The sequence below is a fragment of the Monodelphis domestica genome, chromosome 3 (assembly GCF_027887165.1).
Source record: "Monodelphis domestica isolate mMonDom1 chromosome 3, mMonDom1.pri, whole genome shotgun sequence".
NCBI lineage: Eukaryota > Metazoa > Chordata > Mammalia > Didelphimorphia > Didelphidae > Monodelphis > Monodelphis domestica.
In genome coordinates this window covers 60,180,430-60,200,767 of record NC_077229.1, presented here as the reverse complement: position 1 = coordinate 60,200,767, position 20,338 = coordinate 60,180,430, and the positions used below count along the sequence as shown (strand labels likewise).

The following is a 20,338-nucleotide window of genomic DNA, read 5'->3' as shown; positions in this document are numbered from 1 at the left end:
TTAAAAAGTGAATTTGCCCCAGGTCACATGGTACTAAGTGGCAAAGCCTCAAGGGAACTCGGAACTTCCCGATTCTAATTCTGGGGCTCTTCCATGCAACCTCCCACCACGGCCTGGTTCCAGAAACCACCTCCTTCCTCCGCAGACTCTTCTCTTCCCTATTCGATTACTGGGTCTCCCCCAAAGGAAGAAAACCTCCCTCTGGTCTTTCTTCCCCGTGGAGCCCGAGGATCCCGACCTCCATCGCAAATGGAGCCCGTGGGTGCCCCAGAACCCCAGCACGCTGCCTACTGACTTTGATGACCCAAACCCAAACCTCATCAGTCAGAGATGGCTCCCGAGATCTCTTCCAGCTTGATTTATCACTCAATCAAGATTTCATGTTCTAGGTGCTGTGCTAAAGTCTAGATCAAGACTCCTATGTTGACAAAACCAAGTTTATTACCATACTCCCTAAATCTGCTCCTTCTGATCCCACTAATCCTGGGGTCTGTCGCCCAGGTTAGTCATCTAAGAATATTTTTTTAAACCCTTACTTTCTGCCTTAGAATCTATACTATGTATTGGTTCTGTGTAATGGGAATCTGAACCCTAAAACTTTGATTCCCACTTTCCTTCCTACGTTAAGTGCTGATGTAGGGAGGATATAAATTCTGTGTAAATCTCTCTGTCTCTGTGTCCGTCCCCCCCCCCCCTCTCACTCACTCTCACACACACACACACACACACACACACACACACACACACACACAGAGTGTACCTGGGACTTTCCATCTCTAGGCTTGGCTCTCCATCCACTGGGCTACCCCCTTCTGAAAATGTTTTCAAGGCTTCCTTCTCCCTTGCCTTTCCTTAAAAAATGAACTTGTTCCTCTTTCTTAAGTTGTGTATCAGTAACTTCTGTTCTAAAATTCACCTCCATTTCTCCATCTATCCTCCCCCTCTCAAAGCCTTATGAAAGTTTAAAAAGAAGGGGAACTCACAAAGAAATAAATGCATCAACCATGAGGATGGAAAATCCTTACATGGGTAAGTCCTCCACCTCAGCATAAGAAAGGAGCTCTCCCTGAATATTCAATCAACAATCAAGTCTTGTTTTTGCTGTTGTAAAGCATTTAGCAAAGAACTTGGCACATAGTAGGTGTGTATAGTTGTTCAGTCATGTCCAACCCCATTTGGAGTTTTCTTAGCAGAGATCCAAACCAAAAAAATGGTTTGCCATTTCCTTCTTCAGCTCATTTTACAGATGAGGAAACTAAGGTCAACAGTGTGAAGTGATTTGCCCAGAGTCACACAGTCAATAAATATCTGGGGATAAATTTGAACTCAGGTCTTCCTGACTCCAGGCCCAGTGCTCCATCTATTTAATGGACCCTCCTTCTCTGTTCTCAATTCCATAGACTTATTAGGGCATTTCCTAATTAATTCCCAGATTAATGCTACAACCTCCTCTAAAGGTCTTGCTTTTTCCTCTCCAATCTAATCTTCAAATCACTGCCAGATTAATCTTTCTGATGAAGTCATCTGACCCTGCTACTTCTCTGCTGAAGAATTCACCATGGAGGGTGTAGATGGGTGGCTGAGTGGATGGAGAGCCAGGCCCAGAGACCAGAGGTCCTGGGTTCAAATGTGGCCTCAGCAGGCCTACCCAAATAAAGGCATCACGAGAGTGGAGGGAGCAGAGCTTTATCACAAGGGACCCCAAATGGCAGAGAAGGTGGCGACCTGCATGGCCAGAGGGAGTTCCCTCTCCTGGGAGTTCCTTATTTGCGATGAAATCACAGGTGGAGTTCCTGTTCCTATTTTTAATATTTAACACTAATTACAAAATTCACCATCAGCTAACAAACTACTACCTATCTGGCAGTGTAAAGCTCTGGGAAAACCAAGAAAGGCAGAACTAAAAAAGAATCTCTGCCCTCAGGGAGGAGCAGTGGATTGAGCACCCATCCTGGATTGGGAAAGATCTGAGTTCAAATTTAGTTTCAGACACTTTCTAGCTGTTTTGTGTGATGCTGGGTAAGTAATTTAAGTCAGTTTCTCACAAATTGCAAATCTTTGCTTAAAAAAAACCCACAATGGGGCCCCAAAGAGTCAGATACAGCCAAAAAAACGTAAAAAGTCAGAACCAGATGCTCTGAGCAGGGGAGCAGACCCCATAGAGGACAGAAGACCCCAAGGACCCTCTCCAGGCTACACAGCACATCTAGATCTCTGCCTGTGACCTCTCTTGAAGGGGCTGCAATTCCTGCATTGTATAGGAACAAAGGGAGCCTAAGAAAGGAAAGCTGACTTACCCAGGGCCACAAAAACACACACACACAATCAGAATTTGAATTCAGGTCTTTCTGACTCCCACCTGCACCTTCTAGCTACTCTCAGCAAAGGCATTCAAGAGAAAGAAAATCTTATGACATCTGTCCTCCAGTTCCCTGGCCTCATCCAGCCGGGTTTTACCCTGACACGAGGCCATACCCTCCTAGACAGTGAGGCCAGCCTTGGCCAGAAAGAGGGCCCTTTGTCCACCGCCCAGTCTCGGCTGTGGACACTCTCCTTGGCTGGACAGGGGCCAGCACAGGCCAGCAAATCAGAGACGTGGGGCTGGCAGGGACCTGAGAAGACCCCAGGCCTGTCCCTCTGCATTCCACAGACCAAGCAGAAGAAAGGGGAGGAAGGTCAGAAGCAAGAGGAGAACGCATGTCCCGTTCCAGTCTGTCACTTCAGTTTTCAATCTGGCACTCCTGGGACCTCAGAATACCAGGCCTGGCCGGAGCCCCCCGGGCCTCTCCCCAGGGCCTGAGCTGACCACCCTGCCTGTCCCAAAGCCAAGGATGCCCGTGCCCTTCTCCCCAGGGTAGGCCCCAAAAGAAGATGCTCTTGTCTGTCTCGAGGCGGAGCCAGCACTGAATGACCCAGCAAACATGCAGCTGCATTTCTGGGCAAACATCTGGAGTCACCCCAGGGCCAGTACCCTCTGGCCTCTCTTCCCTTCCTCTATCCCAGCTGCTGGCATCGGCTTGGCTGGGAGGTCCAGCCTGCCCTGCACATCTCTCAGGATGGCTCTGCCAACCCAAGAGCAGAGGGAGGTGGGTGGGCAGGCCTGGAAAACAGAACGCCCCCCCCTCACCCCCTGCCAGGAACTACCCATCATGCTTAATCCTTGGCACAGAAGCGGGCCCAATGCCCTCAGGAGGGGAAGGAGGAGAAAGTCAACGCTGCTGCACATTCCTGCCTGGCAAGGTGGCAGACAGGAGAGCCAGGGGCTTGGGGAAGGTGGGGGGGGGGGGGGGCCTGTGGGAACAGGTTGGACAGGATGCTGGCCTGGATCCCCAGGAGCACACCTGGGGCTTACTTTCAGGACAAGGGCAGCTCTGGAGGTTCTGTTGCCTCGGAATTTGCACTTGGGACAGTGGGGAAGGGCTAAAAATCACTCCTGAGTTCTCAGACCTTCCCAGCTAGGTGACCTTGACCAAGTCACTTCCTCCTGCCTAACTCAGTATCCTCGTCTATAAAATGAGCCAGAGAGCCACACCTTCCAGCATCTCTGCCAAGAAACCACCCACAGGGTCATAAAGTATGGGACAGATGGACAACCAATCTGGGGAAAGATGCCCCCTTGGGCAGCAATGAGCCCCCCGACTTTCTCTCCATGTAGCTGCCTCGAAGGCCCTTGGGATGTGTGTCTGTGGGGCAAGGGGTCCCCCCACTCTCTCCCAGCCCCGGCACTCCCGGAGAAGGCCTGCCTACCTGTGTGGAGAGCTGGAAGGGGACTTTCTTCTTGACGCGCTCCTTGCCCCGCTCGGCCTCCCGCTCGGCGCTGCCCTGCTCCCGGGGGCCATGCCCGTTCTCGCTGGGCTCGGCTGCGGGGCCGTTCTCCGCTTCTCGGGCCTTCTTGCCGGCGGGGCGTTCCCACTTCTCCTTGCGCTCCTGGGGCTTCAGGGCCATGTCCTTCTGCAGGGGAGGAGAGAGGTGGTGAGGGCGGCACACTCCCGGCTCTCCAATCATCACCCGCTTGGCCCTGGGTTCAAGCCCACTGGATCCCTGCTCCTCCTACACCAATACTTGGCCAACATGGTTGTGTTTGGCCTTTGCGTCCTGACATGGGACAGGAGTGCCTCAGACACTAACAGGAACAAGTCACTTCACCGCTGTCTCCCTCGTGTCCCTCAGCCATGAAATGGGCCCGAGCGGCACCCCCAGCCAGGTGGCCACCAGCATCATGCGAGATGCTATGAAGTACTTGGCACTTCTCCTTCCCCCCATATCCTGCCCCACTTAAGAGATCACGATCCCCATTTCATAGACCAGGAAACTGAGGCAGATACTGATGACGTGACTTGCTTCACGCATCCCCGGGATCTGACTGGGCTTGATAGTAAGACCCGTGAGACACAAAACGCCTCACCAAAGCCCTGGAGGTAGCCAAAAGAACCAAGCATGAGCCGTGGCACTGAGAAGAACCGAGTTCAAATTCAGACACGGCTACGGAGTGTCCTTGGGCAAAGACCCCCCCCCCCCCCCAGATTCCACATGAATAACTCATTCAGTCTAAGGTGGATCAGGCACACCATAGGTGTTCCAGAGATGCTTCTGACCTTCCTCTCCCCATCCCCCTCTCTGGAATGAACCTGAGCTGGTCCCGGTGTGTGTGTGTGTGTGTGTGTGTGTGTGTGTGTGTGTGTGTGTGAGAGAGAGAGAGAGAGACAAGAGAGACAGAGACAGAGAGAGAGAATCTCCTCTCCTCCCCGGGCAGGCACAGGCACGCCACCCCCCCCCCCTTTTACTGGCTCAGTAGCATCCACAGCTGGGCAAACAGCACACCAGGAAACCAATGAACAAAGGGCAGCCTGGGGCTCCACTCCCCTGCCTGTCCTGGGGCCTGATGCAGAACTAAGGGGATCCTGAGGGCCCTCCCCAAGCTCTACCCACACCCTCTCTGGCCCCTCCCCCCTCCCTGCACTCTGGCCCATCTTTCCAGACCCAGGCAGGAATGGTGGAAATTCGTGTCACCCTCCGCCTGGAATGCCACAGAGGGAGCCTGCGATATCCTTGGGGCTCCCCATTCCATGGGCTCCATTCCCCAGACCCTGGCCAACCAGAGCCAGAGTCGGCCCCATGGATCCTGGCGAAAAGTAAGGGTCCCAGAGGAGGAGAGTGAGGAGGGGGCATCTGGGGGTGCAAGGCCAAAGGAGCTGGCACACACACACATGACAAATGGATGGATGGACAGATGGACAGACACAGATGGATGGATAGATGGATGAAGATGGATGGATGGATAGATGGGTAGACAGACACAGATGCATGGATGGATGGAAGAATGGATGGATGGATGGATGGATGGACGGATGGATGGGTGGATAGATGTATAGATTGACAAAGATGGATGGATGGATGATTTGACAAATGGATGGATGGATAGGTGGATAGATGGGTAGACAGACAGACACAGATGCATGGATAGATAGATGGATAGATTGACAAAGACGGATAGATGGATGGATGATTTGACGAATGGATATATGGATAGGTAGATAGATGGATGGGTGGATAGATGGATAGACAGATGCATGGATAGATAGATGGATAGATTGACAAAGATAGATGGATGGATGGAAGAATGGATGGATGGATGGATGGATGGATAGGTAGATGGATGGATGGATGGATGGATGGATGGATGGACGGATGGATGGGTGGATAGATGGATAGACTGACAGACACAGATGGCACAGCTACAGACCCCCGGCTATCTATCTTTTTATATCTACGTGCCTGGTAGAGAGGAAGCCTTATTTGTAGAAAGGCCCAAGATCTTCTGTAAGGCCGTGCTTGCCGAGGTCTCGGGGCTGGGGACCCAGACAGGGCCTGAGGCGCTCCCACCAGACAGCAGCACACACTACGCGGTGGGGTGGCCCCGGGATGGAGGCGTTTTACAAGCCGGGCTCGTCTCCAAGGAAACCCCCCCGCGGAGGGTCAGTCAGACACAATTGGATTATCTGGGCTCAGAAGGTGACGGTCATCCAGGCACAAGGCAAACGAGAACAATTCCCAGAGGGGGCGGCCAGAGGGTCGGTGCTCGGAGCACACAGAACACCCCAAACCAGGCACGAAGCCTCGAACGTACAAAGGGACAGCCCCGGAGAGAAAGCTTTCAGGCTTGCCCAAAGCTTAGTGGGATGGACGGGGGAAGTGAATGCCTGCACGGGGCTCTGGTGGCTAAAGCCAGGGGGTCAGTGGGGTGTCCGGGGGACAGGCCCCGGAGGTGTGACTCCTGCTTCAGGAACTCTGGACACGCGACTGCCTCTCCGGCTTCGGTGTACTCGTCTCCACGATGGCCGAGGAGGCGGAACAGATGGGACGGCGCCCAAGGGGCAGAGCTGGAGAAACCCAGAACGTCCGGCACCTTCACCGGCCAGAGGCTCCTTGTTTGGCCGGAGGGATGGACGTTCAGGCCGGAGACCTGTGTCCTTGGTGTGGTCCCTTCTCCCACGAAACAAGCAGCCGAGGGTGGCTGGCCCAGGACTTGCGAGCCAAGAGGGAGGCGTGGCAGGGCGGTGGGCAGAACCCTGGCTTGGGGGTTAGAGGTGGGGAAATGAAACCCTCACCTTCTGTTTTTCAAATGCTCCACTATCAGTTCTGAGGCAGAAGAGACGCCGGAAATATTGACCACTGGACCTCCTCTGGGACGAACCAGCTCAGAACTCACTCTGCCCACTCCCGGGCCAGCCGGGCGCTCAGTGGACACAGAGCCAGGCCTAGCAGCGGGAGGTCCTGGGTTCAAATCTGGCCTCAGACCCTTCCTCGCTGGGTGACCCTGGGCAAGTCCCTTCACCCTGTTGGCCTCAGGTTTTCCATCTACCAAATGAGTTTGAGAAGGAAATCTTTGCCAAGAAAACCCAACGGGCTCAGGAAGAACAGCCAACCAGCCAAGTAATAGCAAAGTCTGGGGCGAAGGGGGAAAAGAGGCCTCTCCCGGGGGAAGTGCTCCCTGCGGGGAGGAAGGCTGGAGCTCGGGGTCTTTGATGCTCTCTAATGACGAATCTCAGATTAGACATCCCAGATCCTTCCTGGCTGGCCCCACGAGCCCAGCTGCGAAAATGACGCTGCGTCCAATGGGAGTGTAGATCCTGCCTTAGACAATGACTCCAGCCTCAGTGTCCACCCATCTAACCTGGGGATAATGTGACGAGGGACCACCAGAGTGGTGAGGAGATGGCGGCCGTCCAGGGCTCCGTAGACCTTCCAGAACGCCAGCTCCTATCAGCATCCTCCCCCGCGGGGGTGAGAGTCATAAATGCACTGACTAGGCACAGAGTACTGTGCCTTGGGGAAGCACGCCCGGTCCTCCTGGCCCTGTGCCTGGCTCATCTCCCCAGCCGTGCCTGGAAGTTCTCCCTCACCTCCACCTCCTACAAGTCCTAGCCCAAGCGCCACCTCCTACAGGGAGTCTTTCCTGATTATCCCCCCCATCTAACCCCCAATAGCACCCATCCCCCCACTGCTCTGGAAATGATCAGACACACTAGTTTGGTAGAATATATATATTCACAGGGTGGGGAGTAAGTAAGGCAAAGGGGGCAGAGAGCCAGACTTGAAAACTGCCTCTGGCAGCTATGCGTCAGCCAAGGGAGCAGCTCCAAAAAGCTCACCAAGATTATCGATTGAGGAGAAGGGAGCCATCTACATGGACAGAGAGAGAGGGAGAGAACAGAGATGGGGGGGGGGGAGGGGGGAAGAAAGAGAGAGGGGGGGAGAGAGAGAGAGAGAGAGAGAGAGAGAGAGAGAGACAGAGAGAGAGAGAGAGAAAGGGAGAGAAGAGAGAGAGGGGGGGGGAGAGAGAGAGAGAGAGAGAGAGGGAGAGAGACAGAGAGATACAGAGAGAGAGAGAGAGAAACAGAGACAGAGAGGGAGAGAGACAGAGAAAGAGGGAGAGAGAGACAGAGACAGAGAGAGAGAGGGAGAGAGACAGAGAGCAGGAGCTGGTGGGCTCGGGCTGGGCCGTGTCCGGGGAGCTCAGCCAGCTCCTGGCTCCTCTCCTCCCGGGGCTGACAAGGAGAGGCTGAGCTCAGTAAGTGTTTGTCCAATTTTGCCTTCATGGCACCTACCTCCGCCTAGGCGGGGGCCCTTTGGTCCAAGCCGCTCCTGAAAGCCATCGGCCAGGCAGGACGGGCACAAAGTGCTCCCTCCCAAGGCAGAGGAGGAAATGAAGGCCAAGAGCTAAGAACATTCTGAAGGGGGGGAAGTCAGGGCTCCAGGTTGAGCGCCCTGTCTATGACGCTGTGGTCTTGGCCTAGAAAACCTAATGGACTAGAATAAAACCTCCTCCATGCTGGGCCAAGTGGGGCAGTGGATAGAGCTGGGTCTGAGGTCAAGAAGACCCCGGGACCAATCGCTTTGCCCTGTGTGCCTCGATGTCCTCATCTGTCAAAGGAGCCAGAAAAGGAAATGGCGAGCTGGCAGTATGACCTTGGGCAAGTCACTTCACCCTGTGTGCCTTCTGAGTCCTTGTCTGTCAAAGGAGCCGGAAAAGGAAATGGCAAACCATTCCAAAATCTTTGCCAAAAACAACAACAATAACAAAAAGTGGGTGGTATGGGCTGGAAAATGCCTCGGCAGTGACAATAAGAAAAAATGGGGGTAAAAAGATGAGGAATCAAGATTAAGGATCCCCCTATTTATCGGTCTTTTCTGCCAAACATCTAACCCCTTTATGACACTAAAAAGGGTGCTCAATAATGCTATCTTTATAACAAACCACTTTGTGTGTCTACACGTGGAAAATTCTAGAATTTGTCTGTATTCTCATTGGGTGCTTCTATTCGTGGGTCGAGGCTTGGAAAATGCTGGACGTCATCTCCTTGCAGAGGGAAGGGAAGGGGGGCACAAGGGAGCCCCAAAGGGGAGCCCCCCGTTCTAGCCCCCTCGGGGTATGACCATCATCACTCGGCCGGGCCTTTTCTCTTTTCTGGGGGGAGAACCGAGAATCTTCTTTTGTGGGATCTGTCCTCTCCGCCCAGGACTCTTGGTGAGGGAATGCCCTGCACCGACGCGGATCAGACAGGCTTCTGCTGCTCGCTCCGAGAGTCCGTTAAATTCAGAATCACCCGGGCAAAAGCAGAACTTGGGCCCAAAGATTCCAAAATCAGCCTTCTGGGGCCCAGGCTCTGATCTCCTGTTGTTGGCCGCCTCGAGTCCCGGGTTCTGACTGGCCAGAAGGCGTCCTCTGTTCCCAGTCAATGCCGGTTACTCATTGGGATCCCCCCGGAGCCAGGGGTGAAGGCCGAGAAGGACTCAGTCCTGCTTTGACTGGGAATCTTGTAGGCCCTGGGACGTGGGGGCTGAGTAATCCACACCCTCACAAGGGAAATAAACTAAACGAGATGAAAATGAATTTCTCTTCAGAAAGGCTGGAGACCTCGCTGTCAGTCACTCTCGTTTCCCCTAAAATGGGGGCTGGGCACCCACCCTGGTTCCTGGAAGAGTCACACTAAGGCCTACCTGTCCACCCCGGCCTCCAGCCTCATAGCCTCCAGCCTCCAGCCTCTTAGCTTCCAGTCTCCAACCTCCTGACTCCATCTAGTCCCTGCGGGTCCTAGATGTTTGCTCTGGGTCCAGAAGAACCTCAAAACCCCATTGACTTCCAATTCAGGAACTTGCTGGGGGGGAGGGGGGGGATCCTCGCTCCTTTCTGAGCCGGAGTTGAGTCCCAAAGGGCAGGAAGAGCCTTGGCTGGTTCTCAGGAGCTTCTGTGGAGAGCAGAGCGGCCCCATGGCAACCAGCAGGCCCTCTTCCAGCCCGGAGAGCCTGAACCTGGAGCCAAGGGCTCTGACTCACCCCACCTTGGGCTTGGCCCCATCCTGAGAATCCATCCCATGGCAAGGCGATCCCTCTGCCAGGCCTGGCTCCAAGACGCCTGAGGCACCTGACGGCCACTCGCTCTGTGGGGCTCCAGCTCTCTTGGGTGTCCGCTGGTACCTCCCTCGCCCAGACCCCTTCCCTCTACTGCTAGATGGAGGCTGGAGGGTCACTTTGAGGCCACAGAGCGCGGAGCCACGAAAACCTGAGTTTCATTCACTTCCGAGCTGTGTGACCCTGGGCAAGTCACTTAACCGCCCTGGCCTAGCCCTTACTGCCTTGGACCCTGAGACAGAAGATGAGGTTTAAAAAAACCAAGCTTAGATCCTGAGATTCCTCAGCCAAACCTTCCACAAAGGGGGCTCATTAAGTGATGAGCTATAGGAAGCCTCTTGTTCCAGTGTGGGGCTGACCACACAGGGTGGTGAGCCTCCCGTCACGAGCAGGGGAGCCTCTCTCGGCCCCCTGCCCATCCCCAGCGGGCACCTCTAAGTGGCATGTCTCCCGGGGGCACAGGGGTTTCAGGACAGAACAAAGGAGGGACCTGAAGCCCGGTGGAGGAGTAGCCTGGCACAAGAGCCCAGAGTCAGAGCATTTCAGAGCAGGGAAGGCCTAAGTCGAGAACCTTCAAATATTGGAAGGCGGCGACCTCCTCCTCCTTCAAAGCTTCCCATTCTCAGTCTAACCATCTAAGTTTATTCAGTTAAGTAACAGAATTGAATTTGAACCCAAGTCCTCTCTGTGCAATTCCTCTATACTTTCCACTCTCCATCCCATACTCTGGAACCCCAGGTATAAGGAGGAGGATTGTGGCCAAGTGTGAATTAAGCAAATCATTTCCTCTCTGAGGCTCCATTTTCCTCATCTGTAAAATGGAAGACCATCCAATCTGCCCAGGTCTCTCTGGACTTCTTGCCATTCTCACAGGCTTATTTACAATAGAGTGGAAAGGGGCGGTGAGTTGGTACAGTCCTGGAGTTGGGGGGACCTGGGTTCAAATCTGAAGTCAGATACTACCTGGCTATGTGACTTCCTGGGTAAGTCACTTAATTCCAATTGCCTAGCCCTTGCTGCTCTTCTGTCTTGAAATTGATAGAGGAAGTGAGGATTTTAAAAACAAACACAAGAGTGGCAAGATCAACTGGTTCTAAAGCCAAAGGCCTTGGGATCAAAGCCCATCCCTGATACCCCTACACACAGAAGAAGCAAGAAAATAATGCTGAAGCTTTTGGGGAAAGAATTCATTCTTTGACAAAAACTGCTGGGAAAAGTAGAAAACAATATAGTAGCAATCAGGCATGGACCAACATCTCACACCATATAATAGGATAAAGTCAAATGGGATACTTGATCTAGAAATAAGGGGTGACACCATAAACAAATTAGAGGAATGTGGAAAAGTTTACCTGTCAGACTTATGGATGAGGGAAGAATTTATGACCAAACAAGGCACAAAGAACATTAGAAAACACAAAATAGTTAATTTTGACTACATTAAATTGAGATGATTTTATACAAATAAAACCAATGCAACCAAGATTAGAAGGGAAACAACCAATTTAGAAATATTGATAGCAAGCATCTCTGACAAGAGCCTCATTTCTCAACTATATAGAGAACTGCAAAATTTATGAGAATACAAAGCATTCTCCAACCAAAAAATAAATATGAACAGGAAGTTCTCAGAGGAAGAAATTAAGACTATCCATTATTGATTAGAGAAATACAAATTAAAGCAACTGGAGGGAATGTAGGAAAATTGGGACACTGATACACTGTTGGTGGAACTGATAAAACCATCCTAGAGAGCAATATGAAAACAAGCTCAAAGGGGACCCAGTAATATCACTCCTGGGTCTGTATCTCAAAAAGAGATCAGCGATACAGGACCTACCTGTACCAAAATATTTTTAGCAGCTCTTTTTGTAGTGGCAAAGAACTGAAAATTGAGAGGTAACGCATCATTTAGGAATAGGTCAACAAGCTATGGTACATGGTTGTAATATGATATTATTACACCATAAAGAACAATAAACAGAAAAACCTGGCAAGATTTCTATGAAATGATGCAAAGTGAAATTAGCAGAACAATGTAGATGGTAGCAGAAATATTATAAAATGATCAACTGTGAAGCCCTAAACCATTATTAGCAAAGCAAGTTTCCAAGATAACACAAGGAACTCATGATGAAAATACTATCCATAGCCAAAGAAGGAACCTGAGAGGAGATCAAAGCATGGCCTCTCCCACTATTATTTCCTTCATGATATTTCTATTGTATGTGGGATGTGTCTTCTATCATGATAAGCAATATGGACATATGCATTACAGGAAAAATATGGGTAACTTACATCAAACTATTCATCACTTCAGGGAAGTGGAGAGGATAGGGAGAGAGTATATATCTAGTGTTTCTAAATATAATTGAAAAATTAAAAAGTGAGAACAAAAACCTAATACCGGCTTGGGAATTGTATGGTACTGGATTTAGAGGCCAGATCTGTGTGACCTAGGCCAAGTCACCTTCCCTCCCTGGATTCTGGATTCCCTGCTAGATCTACATCCATATCCTCTGCTTCTCCGGTGCTCCATTTAGAGGAAAGAAAAAAAAATCATGAGAGAAGAGAGAAACGGAAAGGAAGGAAGTGAAAAGGGGAAAGAAGGTGGGAGGAAGGAAAAGGGAAAAGGAAATGGAATCAGTTTGGCTGAATTTTTACTTTGCTCCCTCCTTTTCTTTAAAAAAAAAAAATCTTTAAGGGAGGTTCTCTCTTAAAAAGGTGAAGAGAAGAAAATATCAATTAAAAAATTTTTTTGAAAAATGCAAACTTCCTTGTATTTGTGTCTTTAGAGCATGGCACTGAGTAATTGCTAAATAAATGCTTTTATCAAATCCAAAGCATTAACCCACTATGCCACTTTTCCTTATTGCTCTCTTTTAACTATATATTTATCTATCCACCCATCCATGTATCCATTCAAGCATCCCTCCATCCTCCTGTCAATTTCTCCATCTCCCTCCCTTCATTTGAAAAAAAAAAATCTGGACCATGTGGCTTCTCCTGAGATCTGTCCCTTCCACTCTGGATCTTCTGTGCGAGTCTGAATGTAGGTTTAGGTGGTTGCCATGGCTCACAACCACCTTCCATTGCTTTCTCCAGAGCCAGAAGAAAAGGACAGGGCCCAGAGGAAGTGGTCCTGGCTTCTCCATTCCTGGGAGAGTGAATCTTCCTTATCTGTAAAGGCTTCCAGGCAATACTCTCTTTTAGAAGTAGACTTGTTTAGCCATACATTGCATGCTGTTTCGCCTGATTTCAGTTTGACCTGTGAAAGTCCCCATGGATTGTAGTGACTGCTACAATTATAGTTTTGTACAAACTTTGTACAAATTACAATTTTAGATTGTAGATATTATAAGACTCTTGTTCCAATCCTGTGACTTATTCATGACAGCTCACTTTACATATTGGCTGGGGCCTGGGGCTTTCACACAATGTTTGGATAGCCCCAGGGAAAATGGACAGGTCATATGAGGAAGGGGGGGGGGGTGGCATCTGAGGCCAAAGGTGACCTTGAATATCTGAGTTCAGAAAGATTGGATTGCACCAAAAGGACCAGTGTTCAAATCCTGCTTCTGCCACTTACTATTATGGTGTGACGTTGTATGTGCAGTAATGGTAGGCAGAGTGATCTCATTGGATTTCAATCCCCTAATCCTAACATCTCATTTCCCATTTAGAGGGTTTTAAAAAACAAATGTAATTTTAACCATTGTTTTTATATTTTAATTTATATAATTTTAAATTTAATAAATGTTTAACACGATGAATACAATTTAAAATAGATCAATGGAAAATATTCATTTATTACAACTGGCTAACATAAGAATATATGCTTTATTAGCTCTATCTTTTAATTCCCTGAAATGACTTAGTTGGAAAGGTCTGAACCTGTCCAAGGAAATTCAGCAATTGGTAGTCATTTCCCAAGTAAACACTTTAAAAGGACAGCACTGTCTGGCTAGAGATAAAAGATCATGTTGACTAAAATGAGCTCCTTCCTCCCCAGAAGCTGTTTAAGGCTCAACTCAGCTTAAGAGGCTGCCACAGGCTATGGGCTCACACAGGTACCCAATTATTTACATGCTCACCAACCCCATCAGCATGTGCGCTCCTTGAGGGCAGGGATATGTTTTGGCATCCCTAACTCTTTACAAGGGTTTATTAAATGAATGCGGGCTGGTAGTAGTGACCTAGTACCCCCCCATCACCATGCATTTCTCCCCAAAATTAACTCCTTGAGAGCAGAGACTCTCATTTTCACTCCACAAATGTATTTGTGTATATAAAATGAGAAGTTATTATGTAAATGACTCTGAACATTCCTTCCAACTTGAAGGAGATGATTTCTATAAGTTCTGGGGTTATCCATGAGGAATACCCAATTTTAGCCCCACTTTTCCCATGCCACGTTACCCCTAGGCTTCCATGATGAATTCAAGGGCACCATCCACCTCCCCTCCAGCCACATAGAATCCTGCCCATCTGGAGAGTCACCCAATGCAAGCTTGTAGCTCCCCTCCTGGAGGAGTCAAGAGTGCAGCCTTTTAGTTTTCTGGTCCGAAGGGGCCACCGAGAAAAGGGACTTATCCATTGTAATAGAAGCCATCCACAGCTCAGTAACACTAGAACTAGAACTAGAATCTTCTGGGTTTTGGTTAAGGGTTCTTCTTGAATCAAATTCACACCCCCTTCCCCAACTGACCTCACCAGGAAACATGTGGGATGGTGGGAGGTTTTTCTAGTCATTCTTTGGCAAAAACGAAGATGGAAAAATAAATGGAAAATCCACCGGATTGCACCTTGTTCTGATGCCAACGGCTCAGAATTATGGAATAAGCCGCCTTTCCCTCAGAGATTGGTCCCAATGCCTAATCCCAAGCTCAAGGCTGAGCTGGGGCACTCCAGGGCCCAGGCACTGAATATTAGGAATAACTGACATTCCAGAGCAGGGTATTTGCAGGGAGATGGGAAATTATCTCATTCTTTCCAGCTGTTCTAAACTAATCTCTCTTGCTGCTACATGTCAATTACCCCCCCTCACCTCTAGCCCCCCAGAATGGGGGAGAGTATCTGGGTATGGCAGGGCACAACCAATAACCTCTGGACCTCTGCACAGAGGAACAGCCGGCTTTAAGATTTTATAGATGGGGAATAGGAGAGTCAGACTTGTGCTGCTGAAGTCAAGCCTGGTGAAGCAGACGGGTAATAAGCAACTCCAGGGCTCTCTGGTCAGTGAAGTCCGAGGAGATAACAATCTTTGGTCCAGAAGCTTGGAGCAGGTGGAAGGAAGCACCACGAGCTTGGCTGGTCTCTCTCTGGAGAGCCAGAGCTGAGTGTTTAGAGGGATACATTCTCCTCCCTCCATCCCTCTCTACTTTCTGGAGCTCTGAACCAGAGCAAAGAAAAATGCTAAAAAGTGCCCAGTCCTTCTGAGGACGTGGAGGAAGTGGCGTCCACCCAAGAAGGTCAGAGCCCAGGAGCCCACTTTCCACTGTTCCCTCTATCTCTCCTGGAAGTTGGCTGAGGCTTTAATCCCAGAAAATACTGAGCTGCAACATCTCTATACCTCAGATTTCCCCATCTGGAAAATGGGCAAGCAAAAATCAGTTCCAAACACCTCCTCCATGAGGCCTTTCCTCCCCTGCTGCTCAGGACATGCCCCACTCCCCTATTCCATTATCTGGGGTTTATTCTACATCTATTTTCTATCTGTTTCTTCTATGTTACTGAGGATAGAATATAAACTCCAGAAGAGCAGGAACATCTCTCTTTTCTCTTTGTATCTCTAGGATCCATCAGTGGTAACTTGGTAAATATTGACCACTGTGGCCTTCAGGAAAGCATGAGCCCCCCAAACCCTTTTCCTCCCATTCAGGACAAAAATATGGGGCAACTGACCCCAGAAACCTCCCTGGATTCATTTCAGGCATCCCATTCTTCACAAAGACTTTCCTCATCTCAATCGCGGAAGAGAAACTGATTCAGAACACTACTGGTACCCTATATGAAATCCTCAAATATCCTGTAACCTGTTCACAGAGGAGGTTCACATTGTTTTCAGAATACACTGGAGGTGGAATTGCTTATTGGCTTGGGGAGGGAAAAGGGATGGGCAAATAGCCTAAATAAATAAATGAAGGAAGGAATATAGATTAATAGATAAATATATAAATGAAGGAAGGGATGGATGAATGAGAATAAAAATGCACTGGAGGTGGAATTGCTTGTCCCCTAGGGACAGAAAAGGGGAAATAGTCTAAATAAATAACTAAATAAGAATAATGAGGTGGGACAGCCTCATGGCTAAGTGGATGGAGAGCCAGGTCCTGGGTTCAAATCTTGCCTCAGACAGTTCCTAGCTGTGTAAATAAGGGCAAGTCCTAGCACTTCCTACTCTTCTGCTTTGGAACCAATACAAAGTATTGATTCTACCACCGAAGGTAAGGGTTTAAGGAAAAAAAAATTTTTTTGGATAACTATTTCAATAATTCACACTTCCTATTGTGTGATTCTAAACCCTTACTTCTCTTGTGCCTTAGAACCAATACACAGTCTTGAATCTAAGCTGGGAGCAAAGGGCTTAAAAAAACAAAAACAAACAAAAAAACACTGGTGATCTGGCTTCAAAACCTGCCCTTATTGTTGCCTGCATGACCTAAAGAAAGTCTCAAAAGTGTCTAAGACCCTTAGTTTCTTCCTGGGTAAATCAGAGGGCTTTGAAAGGAGAATGGATCCCTAGACTGGGGCAGAAAACTCTGATCATCAAGGATGCCTAAATGGTGAAAGGATAAATAATAAAAGTTCTTAAAGAATTTGCAGAAGGATGTGCATCTCCCTCTCTGGGCTTGTCTTCTTCTCTTTAAAATGAAGGATTTGTTCTCAGAAACTATTTCTGGGAGGCAGGACCGGATTTCTTCCTTGGCTCAAAACTGTCTCATCTGTAAACAAAGGGGACCAAACATGACTGGAGGTTCTTTCCTGCTCAAATCAGGGATCATCAACAGCCTCTAGCCCAGGCGGAGTTACCCTGGCAGGTTGGCCTCTCAAGACCCTTCCTCCCTCCTGACCCAAAGCAGAAAGGCCACTTGGGTTCTTTCCTATGGGTGTCACAGCATGGTAGAGTGGAAGTGGGTTCAGATCTACTACCCCAGGGATCTTGGGCTCATTTCTTCTCTGCAAAATGACAGAGATGGAGGTCTCTTCCTCCTGCCTTCCTGAGCTCTCTCCTTCCCCCCTCTCCCTCCCCAAACCCCACAGTCCTGACCCCTGATCTCCTCCAACTATGGTGGCTGTCCCTGGGAAAGTAGGGAGGCCGGGCACAAGGCTGGCACCTCCAGCTCCTCAAAGGAAGCCCTGGGATGATCAGGGAGCCCTCGTCTGCCCACATTTGGAGCAGCGTGTTTAGTTCTGGGTACCACTTTGTAGAAGTGACCCTGAGGCGGCTGGGTGAGCCGGGGATAGAGAGCCAGGCCTGGAGAGGGTTCACATCTGGCCTCCGATCCTTCCTGTCTGTATGGCCTTGTACAAGTCACTTCTCCCCAGTCCCCTAGCCCTTAGAGCAGTTCTGTTGCAGAGTCAGTCTACTCTAAAACAAAAGGGAAGGGTTCTTACTCGGATCAGACAGAGAGTGTTCAGAGGGTTTCTGAAATGAAGGCTCTTGGAGTCTGATAGAAGAAAGGACTAGAAAGGAGAGGTTTGGGGGCACATGAGGGCTGTCTGTCTTTAATTACGTGACAGGCTGCTATAGGAAAAAAAAAAAAAAAGCAAATATCAGGGGGTAGCTAGATAGCTAGGCCTAGAGAGGGTCCTGGGTTCAAATCTAGCCTCAGACACTTCCCAGCTGTGTGACCCTGGGCAAGTCACTTCACCCCCATTGCCTAGCCCTTACCACTCTTCTGCCTTGGAACCAAAGATGGAAGGTAAGGGTTTAAAAAAAAAAAAAGGCCAGTATCAAGCTCTTCTATGGCCAGGTCCTGAAAGAGGGATTATCAGCCTTATTCTGCATTGGCTCCAGAAGGCAGAACGAGGAAGGCTAAAACTGTGTTGGGGCAAATTCAGCTTTGATTTCCAGACTATCTCACGACACACAACCATCCCAGAATTGCATGGACTGTCCAGAAGGGCCTCCCTCCTTTAAGAGGCCGGATTCCCAGGGCTCTGATGTCTTGTGGAGGGACTGATTGTTTGGGGGCGGACAAGAAGATGGGAGAGATGGGGCTACAAAGGCTTTTAGGAGGGCTCTTTGGGGACCCCCCCCCCGGCTTGCAGGGTGAGCTCCCACCCTGGATGGAGTCCCCGGAGAATCTGGCCTACACGTGTAACTGTCAAAACACTGACACCATTCATGAAATCGACAACCATTCCCGCCTCCCCTGGTGCTCCAAAAGACCGGCTTGGCCACCGAGCCTCCGTCTGTCCTAATTAGGGCCGGGCGGCTCCGCCCGCCCGAGGACCGATGACAGCGGCCCCGGGATGATCCCGTCCACTTACAGAGTCCATCAGTCAGCAGCCAAGCGCCCAGCTGCCCGCCCACGGTGATTCAGGCTCTGGGCTCCAAGGGTTTGGAACAGCCTTTCACCGAAGCAGAGAGGAAGAAGCCAGGGATGGGTGCTCGGTCTGGGCACGCCTCCTCTCCTCCCCAGCAGGAGGAGTGGCTCCTTTTTATTCCCAAAGGGGGTCCGGCGTCCCCCGCCAGTGTGATCCAAGCTTCCTGGCTCTCCCTTGCAGAGGACCACAAGCCCCCTGCGGGGAAAGAGCAGCAGACGGAGGACGCCGACCCATCAAACGTAAAAGCTGGGCGGTTAACACCAAACAAGATGCGTGAAGAAGTGCCATGCATGAGGGAAGCAGCGGAGGCTGGCAGAGCCTCCCATGAGGCACCAAAGGAGACTCGCAAAGGTAGTCACTGGCAGGATGACTAAGCTGGGCGCAGCAAAGCTCCTCTGGGGGCCTCAGGACCCCGCTGGGCGGCCCACCTCTCGCCCATGGCGTGCCTGGACAATCCTGTGTCTGTCACGGCCTCCCCAGGCTTGAAGGGAGCCTTTGTGCCGGCCAGAGTCATGAGGAGGACAGTCAGAGAGAAGCACAGAGAGGACGTGGACGGGGAAGGAGGGCCCACGCGCTCCGGCTTCGGTTTCAGGGTGCAGCGCTGAACAGAAGCGGGATGCCCGGGCCCAGGCACTGGCCTCCCTGGCAGAGCTGCCCCGCCAGCTCCAGTGACAAGGATCAAAAGCAGTGCGGTTGGTGCTCTCTATGTACCCGGCAGTGTAGCCTCCGGGGATGTCTTTGAGGCTCCCTGCAGCCTTGGGATGAGGCTGGCATCCCTCTAGTGCCCCCAGGGGGACAGCCAGCCTCCTGGCACAAGAGTCCTAACGAGGCAGGCTTGCCACCCCTCTCCCCCGGCCTCCAAAGGCTCCTGGAATGAGCGGAGAAATCAAGGACCCCCATGGATCTTGGAAGGCACTGGAAGGGGGTAAAGATGGAGGAAGCAGAAGGGTGGGAGGAAACGAGGCAGAAATGAAGAAGAGGACCGATTTGTCATCTGTTCAAGCAATCGAGCGAAGGCAGTGTGGCCCAGTGGAGAGGCATTAGTTGTGGGAGTCAGGAAGACTTGGGATTAAATGCTCCCTGCGGGGGCAGCTGGGTAGCTCAGTGGATTGAGAGCCAGCCCTAAAGATGGGAGGTCCTAGGTTCAAATCTGACCTCAGACACTTCCCAGCTGTGTGATCCTGGGCATGTCACTTGACCCCCATTGCCTAACCCTTACTGCTCTTCTGCCTTGGAGCCAATACACAGTATTGATTCCAAGATGGAAGGTGAGGGTTTAAAAGATAAAAATTAAAAAAATGCTCCCTGCCTATCTGGGTGACCCTGGAGAAGTCACTTAACCTCGGTTTCCTCAGTTGTGAAAGGAGGCTCCCATCTACAATCCACCTATAATCCCACTAAGGGCTTATAGCATGTATAGCACTTGGGACCCTCTGGGAGCTTACATTTACTGGGAGAGATCCAAAATGAAGGAATAGTTTAAAGCAAAGGTAAAGAACAGAGAAACCTGGGGACAGTCCTTAGGTGGCACCATGTGGCAGTTGTGCCCAAGGGCCATAGTGAATCCAAAAGATAAGGGAACGGGAAATAGATTCGAATCCTACTTCTGATTCAAGTATAAAAAGAATGATGATGATGGGGAGGAGGAAGAGGAAGAAGGAAAAGGAACCAAGCATTTACATAACACTTTAATTAGGCAAAGGATATATAGTATGATATATTCTTTCTTTCTTTCTTTCTTTCTTTCTTTCTTTCTTTCTTTCTTTCTTTTTAATTAAAACCCTTATCTTCCATCTTGGAATCAATACTGTGTATTGGCTCCAAGGCAGAAGAGTGGTAAGGGCTAGACAATGGGGGTCAAGTGACTTGCCCA

The 20,338-nt window shown here is 50.2% G+C and overlaps 1 protein-coding gene across 1 annotated transcript in view; it reads right to left on the bottom strand.

Moving 5' to 3' along the window:
- The window catches only part of FBRSL1 (fibrosin like 1), a gene marked incomplete at its 3' end in the record, with an annotated part of 240,528 nt that overhangs the window by 163,344 nt on the left and 56,846 nt on the right, over window positions 1-20,338 (bottom strand). Inside the window, exon 2 of the mRNA XM_056820951.1 lies at window positions 3,748-3,951. Within this exon, the coding sequence (XP_056676929.1) occupies window positions 3,748-3,951 (204 nt within the window). The remainder of the gene's footprint in view (window positions 1-3,747; window positions 3,952-20,338) is intronic.